The 19,071-nt window shown below is 41.1% G+C and overlaps 1 protein-coding gene across 4 annotated transcripts in view; it reads left to right on the top strand.

The window, feature by feature from the left end:
• Positions 1 to 19,071, top strand: part of auts2a (activator of transcription and developmental regulator AUTS2 a) — a 180,425-nt gene that overhangs the window by 139,641 nt on the left and 21,713 nt on the right. For 3 of the 4 annotated variants that reach the window (XM_061898200.1, XM_061898198.1, XM_061898197.1), the window contains exons 3-8: positions 337 to 907; positions 4,492 to 4,772; positions 8,709 to 8,941; positions 10,862 to 10,906; positions 17,171 to 17,266; positions 17,329 to 17,400. In XM_061898200.1, coding sequence (XP_061754184.1) covers positions 4,676 to 4,772; positions 8,709 to 8,941; positions 10,862 to 10,906; positions 17,171 to 17,266; positions 17,329 to 17,400 — 543 coding nt within the window. In that variant the 5' untranslated portion in view covers positions 337 to 907; positions 4,492 to 4,675. The remainder of the gene's footprint in view (positions 1 to 336; positions 908 to 4,491; positions 4,773 to 8,708; positions 8,942 to 10,861; positions 10,907 to 17,170; positions 17,267 to 17,328; positions 17,401 to 19,071) is intronic. The other variant, XM_061898199.1, reaches the window with a different exon arrangement.

The raw sequence follows: 19,071 nt of genomic DNA, 5'->3' as shown, positions 1-19,071 counted from the left end.
CATTGTTCATTCATTTTTTATGCAGACCACATAGGAATTTGGAGCAGTGTTGGGATGTATTTAAATTTATTAGTGGTGGGCCTCCTCAAATAAATAAATGTATGTGGAGCACTGGTTCTATTTCTAAAACTGCTTTTAGCGTGATAATCCATTGGTTGGTCACTGATCAAGATGATTTGGTTCTGGTAATATCATAAAGAGGAACGGCAGCATTTTGGTTGGCTTAAATGTTTGACTTTTATCAAAATCAGATTCGGTCACCCTTGTCAAACGGTTGCTATATTTGTCTTAAAATGCCACAATTTTAATGTGTTCATGTTTTTTCTTTTCACCCAGTTCCACCATATGGCATCAATGCGCTCTCCACCAATGGCAGCCAGGAGCCTCAAGGCCCAGGCTTTCTCAAGGTGTCAGGCCTAGAGCGCAGTCAGGAGAGGAGCCAGGAAAACTGCAGGGACTCTCAATCCCCTTCAGCTACTGCCCCCAGTCAGCCTGTGTCCCCACAACCCCTGCCCCCACCCCAGCCCCGGCACCAACTATTCCTTCCACGGTCTCCGTCCTCACAGCGGACTCAGGCAAACATCCCCGCCCAGACTTTGCCTTCAGTTCCACCGCTTCCCCTTTTAGAATCTCTGCCCAGGCATCACCCGCAGACACCCGCAGCCGTGCCTCTTGCCCAGGGCCAAGTTCCGTCACCGGCGCCCCCTACCCAGCACGTGCTGAAACTGCTACCCCAACACCGGCCTCAACATACACCCAAGCTCCACCCACGCCCACCGTTGCCTGCCCCTCCCAATAACCATCCTCACCAAGCACACCCCACCCAAGCAGGGCTACACCGACCTCCTGCACGCTGCCAGCCCAGGCACCTTTCTGCCTACAACGGCTTCAACCTCAACAGCCACAGGTAACCCTATTGTGGAAAGTCATCCACCTATTTCTTTTAAAATGTGTTCATATCTCTCAAATTCTCTCATGCATGCAAAAAAAAACAATCACATACTTGAGAATGCTTGTGAATTATACAAAACACCCAATGATGTAAATGACCATCAGAGAGAATCTTAGCCAAGTAGTTTATCGACCAGCTGGAAAAAAAAGCACATTGAACTGTGTGTTTAAAACTTGGCATTGCTGGATGTCATCCATTGCTGTTATTTGTTAACGGTGTAGCGGCTGGATTATTAAATTATGCTCATGCTGCTAACGCCATTGCAGCTTTGTAACATACGCTGGATCAGGGTGTGCAGCTTGCGCTCCACTGAATGAAAAACTTAAATAATTTGCAATGTTTGGCGGAAATTACCTTTTATTGTTCACGTTAGATTTCAACCTCTTAGAATTACTAGACACAGGTATAACTTAATATTTTTATCCGATAGCAAAAATAATGTGTGATTTTTATCACACTGGAATATTGCCTTGAATGATATACAACAGGTGTCTTCTGCGTTTTTCAGGCCAAAGACCCCCAAACTGATGGGGAGATAGAGCAGGGACCCGCTACTTATATATGATATCTTGTACAAAAATGTGTTTTAGATTAAACTGATCCTGAAGGTGCTTTATTATCATACAATACAAACAAATTCAAATAATATAATAATCTGCCGCATTAATTGCCAACAACTAGCATGTTAATCTCTAGCTGACAATCAGCAACGTACAGCAAGTAGAGTATCCATGCCACTGCTTTTTATAAACTACTCTACTGTGAGTTGGATCAATGTTAGTGCGTATTTGAAGATATTCAAACTTGTGGAAAAATTTTGAGAAGAATAGAAAACAATATTTTGAAAAAAAGTCTAATCAACAAAAAAAATTACAACCCTTGTGCTGACACTCTGGTGGTCACGGATTCTCTGTTAAAGACCCCCGATATACAATACATGCGGGGGTTACGTTCCAAGGGCAACAGTTAGAATCTTGAAAAATGGACTAGATAGGGCTGCGCCGATAATCAGTAAATCAATTAATTAATGGAAAATGAAAATTAACATAATAATTTTGTTATACCAGCAAAATTCCATCCCATCCATTTTCTACCGCTTGTCCCGTTCAGGGCCGCGGGGGGTGCTGGAGTCTATCTCAGCTGTATTCGGGCGGAAGACGGGGTACACCCTGGCCAAGTCGCCACCTCATTGCAGGCCCAACACGTTGTCTTTCTATCTGCACCCCCCGTAACCTGAAAGGGACAAGCGGGTAGAAAATGGATGGGATGGAATTTTGCTGATATAGATAAATTGCCATTTATGTTTGTTTCTTTCATCTGCCGCTTTAAAAATGACATTATGTTTTTCTCTCATTTTCAATTGCTGGTGCTTATTTTATTACTAAAATATAACACAGACTGCCCTTTGGACACTCCTGGTTTATGCAAATATATTATTCAGCCCTCCCTAAGTGTTGGAATTTATTTTAGCAAATAGGTAAACAAAAACTTCCAACTTGAGGGTGTTTGTTGGCAGTCTCCACAATGAATTTAGTGTAAAACTAAGCACACAAAGGAAAGTACATCATTAATACACAGGAAGTGCACATGTTAAATCAACAATAGTTTGGCATAAAAGAAAATAAAAACACAATTATACAGGATAGGTTGGCTATCAGGCTGCTAGTTTAATGCTAATGTACAATGGACGACCCCATTGACAGGCTAACAAAAATTAGCATGCAATCATTTCAAACTTGTATAAGCGTTTAACAAATAACATTTTAACACAAAATAATTTACATAAAACAGACATATTCACCAAACTCTACAGACACGAATATTGATTGCTAACGTTATATTCTTAGACCAGTCTGCTGTCAGCACCGTAGCCGGCATTTTCTTTTCAAACATTTTTTTGTGTTGCGCCATTGTGCGTCAGAGAAGCCTACGTAAACACCAAGGGGCGGGGTTGAGCCAAAGAAAATGGTCAGTGATGCGGCATCTAGGCGATGAGAGGAGCAAACGGTCCGAACAAAGGCACCTCAAAAGATATCTGTATGGCGGTAATCTCTTAAATATATATCACTTTCTAAAATATACTGGTAATAACTGTAATTCTGGTATACCACCCAGCCCTACTTCCAAGTATATATAGGGAAACATTGTGTTGGTCTTCTTTCAGCTGTAAATGGGTTGAGACTGAATCAACTGCACCTTTGCTGGTTGCAGCCTAAGTATGCATTCCATTTTGCAAAATGATGTCAATTATGTGATTATGTGATTGATTGATTGATTGTGTGAGGCAATAAGTTTAAATAAATGTCAAGGTGTACAACTACAAAACCCAAAACCAGTGAAGTTGGCACGTAAATCGTAAATACAAACAGAATGCAATGATTTGCAAATCCTTTCCAACTTATATTCAATTGAACAGACAGCAAAGACAAGATATTTAATGTTCGAACTAAGAGACAAATTTTTGGGGGCGAATAATCAACAACTTAAAATTTAATGGCAGCAAAAAATTGGCCTTTCCTTTTCACAGCACTCAGTAAACATTTGGGAAGTGAGGAGACCAGTTTTTGAAGCTTTTCAGCTGGAATCATTTCCCATTCTTCCTTGATATACAGCTTTAGTTGTTCAACAGTCCGGGGTCTCCTTTTGTCATATTTTACGCTACATAATGCGCCACACATTTTCAATGGGAGACAGGTCTGGAATACAGGCAGTCCAGTCTAGTACTTGCACTATTTTACTATGAAGCCACGCTGTTGTAACATGTGCAGAATGTGGCTTGGCGATATCTTGCTGAAATAAGCAGGAGCATCAATGAAAAAGATGTTGCTTGGATGGCAACATATGTTGCTCCATGTGGTGATATCCTTTACCGATTATGTCGGTTTTTGATGCAGTACCACCTGAGGGATCGAAGGTCATGGACCTTTAATGTTCGTTTCGCTTACATGTAGTGATTTTTCCACATTCTTTGAACATTTTGATGATATTACGGACCGTAAATGGTTAAATCCCTAAATTCCATCCAATAGCTCGTTGAGAAATGTTGTTCTTTAAACTGTTCGATAATATGTTCATGCTTTTGTTCACAAAGTGGTGACCCTCTCCCCATCCTTGTTTGTGAATTACTGAGCATTTCATGGAAGCTGCTTTTATACCCAATCATGGCACCTACCAGTTTCCAATTAGCCTTTTCACCTGTGGGATGTTCCAAATAAGTGTTTGATGAGCATTCCTCAACTTTCTCAGCCTTTTTAGCGACTTGTGCCTGCATTTCTGAAACATGTTGAAGGCATCAAATTCCAAATGAGGTAATATTTGCAAAAAATAACAAAGTCTACCAGTTCGAACGTTAAATATCTTGTCTTTGCAGTCTATTCAATTGAATATAGGTTGAAAAGGACTTGCCAATCATTGTATTCTGTTTTTATTTACGATTTACACAACGTACCAACTCCACTGGTTTTGGAGTTTGTACATCAGCTGGTGATGAGCTGATGTGTTGACTGCTTCACCTTCCTCCTCCTCCTCCTCTTTACCAGCAGCAGCAGTAGCAGCACACCTGGGACCAAGCCCCAAGGGCATCCTGCTCCTTCCTCACACCTTCCACAACCCCCGTCAGGTGCAGCAGCATCCACCTTCCCCTTTCCCCTGGTGGCTAACCACAGCGCCCCCCATAACTTCCCCCCTGCACTGCAGTCCTCACCGCACCTTCATCACCCCAATATGTTCGCTCCTCCAGCGGCTTTGCCTCCACCACCACCGCTAACGTCGACCACCCTGCCAGTACCTGGACATCCTGCTGCTGGGAGCGCCTACTCAGGTACAAATCACTTATATTTTTTTAAGTTATTATATTTACATAGCACTGGACAATAATGGCAAACATAATAATCATGGTTATTTTGATTGACATTGAAATCAAGATTAGTTCCACGATTATTCATTAATTTGAAAACGTGAGTGTTTATTGTGCCACCAAAACTCAACTTTAGATAAAATGTAAAAGAAAAACATATATAAATTAGTAACAAATAAAAAACATATAAAATAATAATAATAATAATAGTAAGAGCAATAAATTAAAATAGATATATAAAAAAATTCAGTTTTTCCGTTTTAATTTTTTTTTTAGTCATGTTTTTTGACTTGAACACTCTTTTTGCCACCATGTAATGTGTGTTTTGTGTCATTAATAAAATTGTATAAATGTTTGTTAATTGAATGTAAGAAATCTTACCATTATAATATTGTAAATCCTACATATTTTATTTTTGTACAGAATCATTTTTTACGTTACAATCAGTGCTGTGCTATATTGCAAAAAATAGTCATCGTGTGAGTATGTGTGTGTGTGCGTGTGTGTGTGTGTGTGTGTGTGTGTGTGTGTGTGTGTGTGTGTGTGTGTGTGTGTGTGTGTGTGTGTGTGTGTGTGTGTGTGCGTGTGTGCGTGTGTGTGTGCGTGCGTGGACGAGTAAAAATAAGATTTTTTGGGTCAGAAGAAATGTCGGACATCATATAATGGTTTTAATCTGTCAACAACAATCAATGAAGTTTTTTTTCCTGTAAGGTGGTTCTACTTTATAGTTCTAGTTTTGTAGTTCCAGCTTAGTTTTGATAGATGGTGCTGCACCTTCACGTAGGAGTTCTGATTCCTATAAGCACATCTGTTTTATATTTCTAATTACCGTATATTTCGGATTCTAAATCGCAAGTTTTTTCATAGTTCGGCCGGGGGTGCGACATATACTCCGGAGCGACTTATGTGTGAAATTATTAACACATTACCGTAAAATAGCAAATCATATTATGTATCCCATTTGCGGAAGAGACGAAGAAAATGTCAGCGATCGTCACACACACGTCAACCAATAAGAATTCGGCAGGGGGGGGTCATGGCAGAAGTGCATTGTGGGTCATGGGATGCTAACTGCTACATGCTAATGCCGTAGTTATTAAAATGGATCATTTCAATGTTGGCGGTAACTTATAAAAATTGAGAAGGGCTGGACAAAAATGGCACCGAAAAGGAAATCATATACTCCAGATTACAAGATGGACGTAATGAAATATGCAGCAGAAAACGACAAGAGGAAGCAACGCATACCTTCGGAGTTGGCCTGAGTTGTTTAGAAGCGACATCGAGGAAGAAGATTTTATCCGATTTAGCGATGAGGAGTGACAGATTGTTTGGTAAACGTATAGCATGTTCTATATGTTATAGTTATTTGAATGACTCTTACCATAATGTTACGTTAACAAATGCGACGTATATATGTTTTTTTCCTTCTTTATTTAAATTTTCGGGTGGTGCGACGCATACTCCGGAGCGATTTATAATCCGAAAAATACGGTAGGCCTTTCTAATTTCCTTGTCTGACAGTTCCAGCAAACTATTTTACATGCATGCCTTCATCTGTCTCTGTATCCCGAGGTGACATGAACTTCAGCCATGCGCTATCGTAACAATAAACCGTGGAAAAATTCTTGACGGTTATTATTCCTGTTTAAAATTTTCAACATTGTCAAACAGTGGTTGATTATCACATTTTAAAAAACTTAATGTGATATAGTTTATTTGCTGTAGAAGGTGCATGCACACTAGTGGGTAGCTAGCCTAAACACTAACATGAATACAAGGCACATTAACATTATAACACAATATAAACGTGTATAAACATACTACTGTCTGTGCAACTAAGATATTTAATTGTATACATTGAACCTACAGGCTGTGTTCTCTTAGAACAATGTTGTAAAAAAAAACGGAAGTAAATCGCGCTATCCTTGTTTTGTCTTTTTTAATTATAAATGTATTTATTTTAAATAGTTTTAGCCAAATGTTGTTAAACTCTTTCAGTGTTTGTGTATACAAGTACTTTTTGCTCACATTCAACTTAACCTTGATAATGATAATATAAAATGTACGTATTACGCCCATCTAACACACACTATGTGAAAAGAACATTCATTATGTGTTTTGATGAGTTTGCTTATTTTAGATATAATTTCCACATATTTATATATCTATTTCATCAATATATTGTATCATTCAGGGCGGTTAGAGTGCCCAGCATGCCATGTGGTCACTTTGAAAATAACAGTTGAAGTTACATGTTTGTTGTTAGCGCTTAGTCGTTCGTTACTCACATAGAATTGTTGTTTATCGTTTTTGTGTGTTAACTTCCCTGAAACGTGTTGTTTGTTTTGGTTTATGCATGAGTAAAAGTGTTGTTCTGTTTGATGACTGTCTGTACGTTTGTGAAACAAGTAGTTAGATAAGCTTGCAAATTGAAGCGCTCTGTGCCTCTTAATTTACAGAATACTAAACTTATATTAATACTGAGTAACTAAGATCTTTAAATGTGGTCATTGAACTTACAAACTGTGCTCTCTTAAAACAGAGTGATTATTTTATACAGGAAACAAAAGTGTTTTTTGTTGTGTTCAAGGACCGCTGAACAGAGTAAGACGCCACAACGCCTGCCACAAATGATAAAAACTAATAGATTTTATTTGTTACGCACTTTTCATATAAATATTTTGTAAAGTGCAGCGGTACAAACCGATATTCAAAACAATAAAATCTTAGCCATTAAAACAGAAAATATAATACTATAATACTAAGACTAAAACACTATCAGTGAAGCCTAAAAAGCAGAAAACATGCAATTATTGTGTATTTTTACTTTAGGTATTGAACTGTATAAATTGTTCAAAATATTTCAGTGTTTGTACTAACAATACCGCAATAATAATGATAACCATGATATGAAATGTTCATACTGTTACAATCCAAAATGTATAGAGTTTATTGGTGATGATCAATAAAAGTAATGTTAATTTCATGTCATTGTCATAATTATAGACTTCTTACAGTTGATTGTTGATGACTTCAAACTGCATCAAGTCTTTGTAGGTTTGAGTTTTTCTATTTTCTTCTGATCGAGATGATGTATTTGATAAAAAATTCTTCAGCTTTCTGCGATGCTCGTTTTACATTTTTCAGTTGGCGATCCAAGTGCTTTTAATTTTCCCCTGCTTCCTTATGTGGCATGCATTCTTGACCATGGCAGCTAATGTTCATTGATGTAGACGGTTGTTCCTTTCAGCTTGACAGTCTCTCCTCAGCAATGCCACCTTGTTTTTTTTCTTCGTAAACCGGATGATGATGGTGGGTGTGCATCTACATATGTGTCCGTGTTGTTGACATCCACCCCCTGCAAAAAGTGGTCCTCCAGCAACATCATCTTCTTCTTTCTCTTGTCGCTATCTGCTCACAAACACATTGTTCATGCGTAAAACCTTTTCCATATCATCAATTCTGGACATAATTTACGATGGAATGCGATCCTTTTCCTAATTTTGCTTCTTTGAAGCATCCAGTTTGTCTTGCAACGTGTCCATTTTTCAAATTGAATCGATCCAGAATTATTCATTTCATCAACATTTTGACATTTCATGTCGTCATTGTGCTGTTCATCTCTGATTTCATTCCACCTGTCTTCCATGTCTTGGACGCTACCTGATTATTGTCTGTCTTCCGCGTGCTCCTCGTCTGCAGTTTTTGTTTTCTCCCACTATTATTGGTGATCAGTAGCTTTGGAGTTTGGACGTTAGCGACGGTTAGCTAACTTGTTTGTTCCGATGAGAACAGAAAAGCAAATATGTTGAATCAGTGACGTCAAATGTAGATTATAAATAACAACAACAACATTTCATGTAATATTCACCTTCCCCTCAATGTTCTCTTCCGCAGAGCAAGACCTTCTGCGTCAGGAGCTCAACACCCGTTTCTTGGCCTCCCAGAGTGCCGACCGCGGCGCCTCACTGGGCCCCCCGCCCTACCTGCGCACGGAGTTCCACCAGCACCAGCACCAGCATCAGCACCAACACACCCACCAGCACACGCACCAGCACACCTTCACGCCATTCCCCAATGCCATTATGCCCACCCCAGCACCGTCCATGGTGCGTACCCCTGCCAGAAATGTGAGGATAAGTAGAAGACATCCATGTTGCTTTTGTTCCTTCTTTTATGTTTCACACTTTGATGAGTGGGTGGGTGAGGCACAGGAAGTATGTTCTCACTGTGACTATGAGATGTGACAGGTGTTTAAATGCACACTTGTTGCTTTCCTTGTGTGTCTACACAACAATGATGCTTTTATTCACCAGAAAGACATTATTGTGTTTTCTTCTGGTTGAGTCATTTTTTTCTATCATTTGCTTAAAGCATGTCTTTAGCCAATTTATAAAACATAATACTCATCATTCAATCTGAACAGAATGACATCTCAGCCTCACATTACATTATTATCATTTAAAAGATGGAAAATTCACATCCATGTGTGCTATTACTGCTTTGGGGTTCTTGCTTGGGTCTTATTAGACCTCTGAGGGTGCACACCTTGGCCTTTGACAGCCAATGAGGCCATAAAAAGGCTTTTAATAGCTGTTGTGGGGAATCAGTTTAAGGAGACTTGTGTCCTTGAGTGTTACCCACAGGACTGCAATCTGTTTGTGGCACTGGGTTGTTGGGAAAGGGGGGCACCAGATAACATTGTTGTTTGATTTACATAATTGGCCATGGATGCAAAATAAGGACAATTAGCCCTCCCCCAACGAGTCCTATTACAATGTGTTTATGAACGTGGAAAACCCTAGGTAGTGTTGCGTAATAAAGTATGAAACGGCTGTAAGGTGTATGGAATTATTGACCACTTTGGGGTTCTGGTCAGAGAACACAAGATCTTCAACTTGTTGCATTACTTTGATTTTATGATGTAATATGATGGAATACAATCAATGTCTGCCTCTTATATGCATATTTCAGTCCCTCCAGGATTTTGCATGCTTTATTAGGATTGGCGCGGCCTAAAATGTAGCTTTTTAAAAAAAAAATGTCAAGGTTTTGAAGCTTACTTTTTTCAATAACATTGAATCAGCTTGTGATTTTATGAATTTGTGATCAATGTTCAAATGTTCCTTGTAACTTTAACCTAAAAAAGCACAGGATATTGACAAATATTAAAAAACATTAAAATGTAGCTTTTTTTAAATAAAGTTGCAAGGTTTTGAGGCTTAATTTTTTTCAATAACATTGAATCAGCTTGTGATTTTATGAATTTGTTATCAATGTTCAAATTTTCCTTGTAACTTTAACCTCAAAAAGCACAGGATATTAACAAATATTAAAACAACATTAAAATGTAGCTTTTTTTTAAAAAGTTGCAAGGTTTTGAGGCTTACTTTTTTCAATAACATTGAATCAGCTTGTTATTTTATGAATTTGTTATCAATGTTCAAATGTTCCTTGTAACTTTAACCTAAAAAAACACAGGATTTCAACAAATATTAAAAAACAAATACTGTATTGATCTTCAAAACAATTATGTGAATTTGCGTAAAATGGTGATAGTTGTAATAAATGTAGTATTGAATCAGCAATTTTAGTCACAGCTAAATGTGTTAGCATTCAGATGCTATTTACGAAATAAACACAACTATAATGGTATCAGATATTAGAAGAAGCCATTAATTATTTATGATGTCTTAAAGCGTTACAAAATTCATATAGGCAATGACTTCTGCATTGTAGAGAAGAACCAAAAGTGAAAGTTTCACTTTTAAAATAAAAGTTTTTAAAATAAGAGGTGCGTAAACATGGAGACATTGACAGTGACGGTCCAAAATGTATCTCTGTCAGGCTGTTCACAAGTAAAAGGATAAAGCATGAGAGAGAGGAGAAATAACTAAAGTATTGGGGCTGTTTGCCAGTTTTCAACAGTTATATTTATTTTATGTAATGAAAACATGTGTCATTCTCAACTCTACTACTATAATATAAAGTGTTTTTTGTGTGTCTTTACATGTGTTGTCTTCTTACATCCGTTTCATTTTCTCTTTCAGTTTGACAAATACCCAACTAAAGTTGACCCCTTCTATAGACACAGTGTAAGTTGCACTCTTATGTCAAAAATGTTTTCATTTATAGTGTATGTGTGCGCGTGTGTGTGTGTTTAATTTCATTGATGTTACATTTGCATATTAGACTTTGTACTTGTAAAGCAGATGTACATTGACGATAATAATGTGGTGAAAAAGTGATTTGGTAAGTTCATTGTATCAAATGTGTTTGTTTTAAAATGTTTTATGTATATATATATATATATATATATATATATATATATATATATATATATATAAATACGGAATAAATTTGGATTTGGTAGATTAAAATTTGAACTGTAGAAAATTGGTTATGTTTTTAACTTGAGAGATGAGGGTTATTATATAACCGATATATGATATAAATGATAGTAAATCTGGTCAACAATAGAGATTTTAATTATATCACCATTATAAACATGTCATCAACACAATGTAGTGTCCTCATTAGCAAGCGCAGCTAATGTCTTTTCACAGTGTGACGCGGCTTCTAAATTGCTAATCCTTGCCTCCATGGTGGTTTCTTACAACTAACATTATCACTGAAAGATGAGGAATAGCTAAACATGCTCCACTACACACTATAGCAGGATAATATAAGCCATGCTAACCGCTAAGCTAGAGCTCTTGGATGGCTCGATACCAAGTATCAGTATGTGCTTAATTTTTTTTACCTTGAAAAAATGTGGTACCGTGGTAGAGGAGTTTGCGTGTCTCAATGATCCTAGGAGCTATGTTGTCTGGGGGCTTTCATGCCCCCTGGTAGGGTCTCCCAAGACAAACAGGTCCTAGGTGAGTGATCAGACAAAGAGCAGCTCAAAGAGTTCTATGGAATTACAAAAAAATGAACTCAGATTTCCCTTGCCCGGACGCTGGTCACCGGGGCCCGATGGCGAGCGCCTGGTGGCCGGGCCTGTCCCCATGGGGCCCGGCCGGGCACAGCCCGAAGAGGCAACGTGGGTCATCCCTCCAATGGGCTCACCACTCATGGGAGGGGCCATAGAGGTCGGGTGCATTGAGAGCTGGGCGGCAGCCGAAGGCAGGGCACTTGGCGGTCCGATCCTCGGCTACAGAAGCCAGCTCTTGGGACGTGGAACGTCACCTCACTGGGGGGGAAGGAGCCTGAGCTAGTGCGCGAGGTAGAGAAGTTCCGGCTGGATATAGTCGGACTCACCTCGACGCACAGCAAGGGCTCTGGAACCAGTTCTCTCGAGAGGGACTGGACCCTCTTCCACTCTGGCGTTGCCGGCAGTGAGAGGTGACGGGCTGGGGTGGCAATTCTCGTTGCCCCCCGGTTCAAAGCCAGCACGTTTGAGTTCAACCCAGTGGACGAGAGGGTAGCTTCCCTTCGCCTTCGGGTGGGGGGACGGGTCCTGACTGTTGTTTGTGCTTACGCACCAAACAGCAGTTCAGAATACCCACCCTTTTTGGGTACACTCGAGGGAGTACTGGAAAGTGCTCCCCCGGGTGATTCCCTTGTCCTACTGGGGGACTTCAACGCTCATGTTGGCAACGACAGTGAAACCTGGAGAGGCGTGATTGGGAAGAATGGTCGCCCGGATCTAATCCCGAGTGGTGTTTTGTTATTGGATTTTTGTGCTCGTCACGGATTGTGCATAACAAACACCATGTTCAAACATAAGGGTGTCCATATGTGCACTTGGCACCAGGACACCCTAGGCCGCAGTTCCATGATCGACTTTGTAGTTGTGTCATCGGATTTGCGGCCTCATGTTCTGGACACTCGGGTGAAGAGAGGGGCGGAGCTTTCTATCGATCACCACCTGGTGGTGAGTTGGCTGCGATGGTGGGGGAGGATGCCCGACAGACCTGGCAGGCCCAAGCGCTTTGTGAGGGTCTGCTGGGAACGTCTGGCAGAGTCTCCTGTCAGAGAGAGTTTCAATTCACACTTCCGGGAGAACTTTGAACATGTCACGAGGGAGGTGCGGGACATTGAGTCCGAGTGGACCATGTTCCGAACCTCTATTGTCGAGGCGGCTGATTGGAGCTGTGGCCGCAAGGTTGTTGGTGCCTGTCGTGGCGGTAATCCCAGAACCCGTTGGTGGACACCAGCAGTGAGGGATGCTGTCAAGCAAAGAAGGAGTCCTATCGGGTTCTTTTGGCTCATAGGACTCCGGAGGCAGTGGACGGGTACCGACGGGCCAAGCGGTGTGCAGCTTTAGCGGTCGCGGAGGCAAAAACTCGGACATGGGAAGAGTTCGGGGAAGCCATGGAAAATGACTTCCGGACGGCTTCGAAGCGATTCTGGACCACCATACGCCGCCTTAGGAAGGGGAAGCAGTGCACTATGAACACCGTGTATGGTGCGGATGGTGTTCTGCTGACTTCGACTGCGGATGTTGTGGATCGGTGGAATGAATACTTCGAAGACCTCCTCAATCCCACCAACACGTCTTCCTTTGAGGAAGCGGTGCCTGGGGAATCTGTGGTGGGCTCTCCTATTTCTGGGGCTGAGGTCGCTGAGGTAGTTACAAAGCTCCTCGGCGGCAAGGCCCCGGGGGTGGATGAGATCCACCCGGAGTTCCTTAAGGCTCTGGATGCTGTGGGGCTGTCTTGGTTGACAAGACTCTGCAGCATCGCGTGGACATCGGGGGCGGTACCTTTGGATTGGCAGACCGGGGTGGTGGTCCCTCTCTTTAAGAAGGGGGACCGGAGGGTGTGTTCCAACTATCAAAGGATCACACTCCTCAGCCTTCCCGGTAAGGTTTATTCAGGTGTACTGGAGAGGAGGCTTCGCCGGATAGTCGAACCTCGGATTCAGGAGGAACAGTGTGGTGTTCGTCCTGGTCGTGGAACTGTGGACCAGCTCTATACTCTCGGCAGGGTTCTTGAGGGTGCATGGGAGTTTGCCCAACCAGTCTACATGTGCTTTGTGGACTTGGAAAAGGCATTTGACCGTGTCCCTCGGGAAGTCCTGTGGGGAGTGCTCAGAGAGTATGGGGTACCGGACTGTCTTATTGTGGCAGTCCGCTCCCTGTATGATCAGTGTCAGAGCTTGGTCCGCATTGCTGGCAGTAAGTCGGACACGTTTCCAGTGAGGGTTGGACTCCGCCAAGCCTGTCCTCTGTCACCGATTCTGTTCATAACTTTTATGGACAGAATTTCTAGGCGCAACCAAGGCGTTGAGGGGATCCGGTTTGGTGGCCACGGGATTAGGTCTCTGCTTTTTGCAGATGATGTAGTCCGGATGGCTTCATCTGGCCGGGATCTTCAGCTCTCACTGGATCGGTTCGCAGCCGAGTGTGAAGCGACCGGAATGAGAATCAGCACCTCCGAGTCCGAGTCCATGGTTCTCGCCCGGAAAAGGGTGGAGTGCCATCTCCGGGTTGGGGAGGAGACCCTGCCCCAAGTGGAGGAGTTCAAGTACCTAGGAGTCTTGTTCACGAGTGGGGTAAGAGTGGATCGTGAGATCGACAGGCGGATCGGTGCGGCGTCCTCAGTAATGCGGACGTTGTATCTATCCGTTGTGGTGAAGAAGGAGCTGAGCCGGAAGGCAAGCTCTCAATTTACCGGTCGATTTACGTTCCCATCCTCACCTATGGTCATGAGCTTTGGGTCATGACCGAAAGGATAAAATCACGGGTACAAGCGGCCGAAATGAGTTCCCTCCGCCGGGTGGCGGGGCTCTCCCTTAGAGATAGGGTGAGAAGCTCTGCCATCCGGGAGGAGCTCGACGTAAAGCCGCTGCTCCTCCACATCGGGAGGAGCCAGATGAGGTGGTTCGGGCATCTGGTCAGGATGCCACCCAAACGCCTCCCTAGGGAGGTGTTTAGGGCACATCAAGCTGGTAGGAGGCCACGGGGAAGACCCAGGACACGTTGGGAAGACTATGTCTCCTGGCTGGCCTGGGAACGCCTCGGGATCCCTCGGGAAGTGCTAGACGAAGTGGCTGGAGAGAGGGAAGTCTGGGCTTCCCTGCTTAGGCTGCTGCCCCCGCGACCCGACCTCGGATAAGCGGAAGATGATGGATGGATGGATGGATGGATTTTGTCACTCAAAACTAATGTTAAGTATCAAACAACAGAAAGTAACCAGATATTAACAATAATTTATCACATAGATGAAAGGGGACCTACAGAATGATGTTTTTTTTTCCCCCATTTAAAACCCTTCCTTTTGTATGAAACATATTTTGGATAAGCTTTGTGTTTCAGTTTTTCGTACATTTTGCTCCACAGTTACTTTTTTGACCCGTTTTTCTGCAAGCTGGCCGTTTGTGGAGGTGCTCATAGATTGCGATTGAAACCACACACTCCCCTCTTAAAAATATAAAATTTCCACCCGTCCATTCATCCATTTTTTGCCCCTTGTCCCTTTTTGGGTCGTGGGGGGTGCTAGAGCCTATCTCAGCTGCACAACACAGATATACAGACAACCTTTTATGTTTTGAAAAAGGACACTTTTTAAATATGTCAAGATGTCATGATCGGTTACCTGCGTCATGGCATGATTTCGGTTTGTTAGTTTTTCTGTTTTAGTCTGTTTCCCGGGTGCACTCTCTTTCCCTGTTTTCTGTTGGTTTCCATGGGCACTGATTCTCCTCACCTGTCTTAGTTTTGCAATTAGTGTTCCCACCTGGTGTTTAGGTTAATCACTCCCCTTTATAGTTTCCTGTCACCCAGCATTAGTTGCTGGGGCAATGTGTGCTATAGCCACCAGTTACGTTCTCCCGGTTTTTCTCCTCGCTCTAGTGATCTTTTTACACTCTGGCATACCTCGTTTTTCACCCATGGTGACATTTTGGTTTTGTTTAGCTCCAAGCTTACTAGCGTCCACAGTGTTGTATTTTTGTCCTGCGTTTAATTTCTTAAAAAGACCTTAATCTTACCTGCACGCTACTCCTGCTTGTCTTCTGCCTAGGTAAGAACGCTACCAGCGCAGCAATGTGCCCCCCAAAACATAACACTTGAAGTCATCAACGATATATTTTTTCAGACAAAGTCGGAAAAAAAGAAAAAAAAAATTTTTTGATTGCTTGTCATTAGGAAAATCTGCACACTTTCCGATAGATCAGACTAGCTGTATTTATTATTTACAGTAGTCTGGCAACATTCCTCGTTTTCTGAAATCCATGAGCACTTGTTGGCTTTACATTGGTCTTGCATATGTAGCATCCTTTTAATGTACGTAATATATATATATATATATATATATATATATATATATATATATATATACATATATATATATATATATATATATATAAACCCCATTTCCATATGAGTTGGGAAAATGTGTTAGATGTAAATATGAACGGAATACAATGATTTGCAAATCCTTTTGTCCGGATGACACAATGTCGAATATTTCCAAAAACAATTTGAAATGTAGACTCGTCAGACCACAGAACACTTTTCCACTTTGGATCAGTCCATCTTAGATGATCCCGGGCCCAGAGAAGCCGGCGGCGTTTCTGGATGTTGTTGATAAATGGGTTTCGCTTTGCACAGTAGAGCTTTAACTTGCACTTACAGATGTAGTGACGAACTGTATTTAGTGACAGTGGTTTTCTGAAGTGTTCCTGAGCCCATGTGGTGATATCCTTTAGAGATTGATGTTGGTTTTTGACTAAGTGCCTTCTGTAGGAACGCAGGTCACGGTCATTCAATGTTGGTTTCCGGCCATGTCGCTTACGTGGAGTGATTTCTCCAGATTCTCTGTACCTTTTGATGACATTATGGATCCCTAAATTTCTTGCAATTGCACTTTGAGAAACGTTGTTCTTAAACTGCTTGACTATTTGCTCACGCAGTTGTGGACAAAGGTGTGTACTTCGCCCCATCCTTTCTTGCGAAAGAATAAGCATTTTTTGGGAAGCTGTTTTTATACCCAATCATGGCACCCACCTGTGCCCAATTAGCCTGCACACCTGTGAGATGTTCCAGATAAGTGTTTGATGATCATTCCTCAACTTTATCAGTATTTATTGCCACCTTTTTAAACTTCTTGGTCACGTGTTGCTGGCATCAAATTGTAAAGTTAATGATTATTTGCAAAACAAAAAAATGTTTATCAGTTTGAACATCAAATATGTTGTCTTTGTAGCATATTCAACTGAATATAGGTTGAAAATTATTTGCAAATCATTGTATTCCATTTATATTTACATCTAACACAATTTCCCAACTCATATGGAAACAGGGTTTGTATTTATGTATATCTCAACAAAAGCTTGACTTGGTTTTGCTGTGTTTGCACATTTTTCTGCAACCCACTGAGTGACGCCTCCTTCCATTCCTTCATCTTTAGCTCTTTCACTCGTACCCACCGGCGATGTCAGGCCTCCCCCCTGTCATTCCCTCTACTGGACCCTTCAGCTCCCTGCAAGGGGCATTCCAACCCAAGGTAACACATACACATTATCATATAGCTCCTGGAAATAGAAGTTTGAAATCTTTCTATTCTAGACCTCTAATCCTCTGGATGTGTCCACACGACCTGGTGTTGTCCCGAATACTTTCCTCCAGAAAGACCCAAGAGTAAGTCAACATGGAGAATAAACACTTTATTAGACACTAATTAGCCGGCAGACCCGTCAGCGATCCTGTTCTGTCTCCCTGTAATGTTTGTCTGATCTTGAATGGGATTGTGCTGAAAATTGTAATTTTCCTGAAATAAAGTACTATCTAATCTAATCTAATCTAATTTATATTTCAATTCAGTGTCGCCCATTAAAAAAATTACCTAAATCGGCCCCTCCAAAATATCATAATTTTAACATGCCTTTTGAAAATGAAAAACACACAATTATATAAGAACAATGTATGAAAAACAATACAATTGAATGTAGTACAAACAAAGACAGTATCTTTTTCAAAGTAATGCAATAATAATGTCCAGCAGAGAGTGGACTTCTACAGTATCTCCTTGCAGCTGCTTACCCGTTGAATACACATACTTTTGTAGCTAAATGTCCGCCGTTTAAATACTACTTTAACATCCTTGGCTGCCTTTCTCAACTCATTCTGCTTCAGTATGGTGCAGACTATCAGTGCTGTGCTTCAACTGCTTCACCAAGTTAGCTGGCTACACGCTCTGTCATGTTTCTGATTATTTCTTTAATTCGATCAATATCATCCACTTCTTGTCATCACTGTCCTTCATGCTCACTTTCTTCCTTCCCGTGCTTGAAAAAAACAAGTTATGTTAATCTCTAGATATAATCTAATGCTAGCGAGGATGATTGGATGTTTTGGTTGTATCTTACAGAGTTTACTGTGACATTCGCTACGCCCACTAGTTGGCGTAGCGAATGTCACAGTAAACTCTGTAAGATCCTCTTTAAGGAGGCCCGTAACTCAAAATTATGCTCACAACTTAAAGCGTAACAAAAAGCCAAGAGACAGCTCGTACAGTGGAACCTCGATTTACGAACTTAATTGGCTCTTGGACATGGTTAGTAAAGAGAAACGTTTGTATAGTGAAGCAGAGTTCTCCAAAGGAAACAATGTAATTATGTATAATGGGTTCCAGCCAAAACTATGAAAAAGCATACATACAAGTGAAGTGAATGCTCTGCCTCCCCAACAATGTTTCCCCTGCTTTCTTGCCTGCAGGGGCCTGAATGAAGTATTTGTCCACAGAGACATGGTCTGCACACGAGGCCTATTTGGCTTGATTTAAAAGTTCTAAATTGAAACGTTGGCTTATAGAGGGATTCATAAATCCAGGTTCCATTGTATCTCAAAATTCTAACTGGACGTATATATGCTGTGTATGATCACCGTAAATGAAGCAATACGTTCCCCCATATGACATCAGCCAAAGGATAAGCCTTTTGTCATCAATACTTACAAATAGTAATATAAATATCATAAAATATAATAAAATGCAATATAATTAAAGATACATAAATAACCCTTTTCTAATCAAACCCTAACCCCTGAATCGTAATTGAAAAGTGCGCAATGAGACATATGAACAGTTAATAATATCTAAAATATTTAGCCTTTATGAAAGTAAATATGCTCACTTTTGACTAGGATAGGCTCCAGCACCTCCCGCGACCCCGAGAGGGGCAAGCTGTAGAAAATGGATGGAGGGATGGATGATTAATATTTTTCTCTCAGAAAAGCTTTATATTTATGTTTTAATAATAATCCTTTTGACGTTTCATACATTATGCTGAATAAAGCATCACGGATTGTTAG

The sequence above is a fragment of the Nerophis ophidion genome, linkage group LG04, assembly GCF_033978795.1.
Source record: "Nerophis ophidion isolate RoL-2023_Sa linkage group LG04, RoL_Noph_v1.0, whole genome shotgun sequence".
In the NCBI taxonomy this organism is placed as follows: Eukaryota; Metazoa; Chordata; class Actinopteri; order Syngnathiformes; family Syngnathidae; genus Nerophis; species Nerophis ophidion.
Note: the sequence above shows the minus strand (reverse complement) of the source record. Positions and strands in the feature narration are given on the sequence as shown.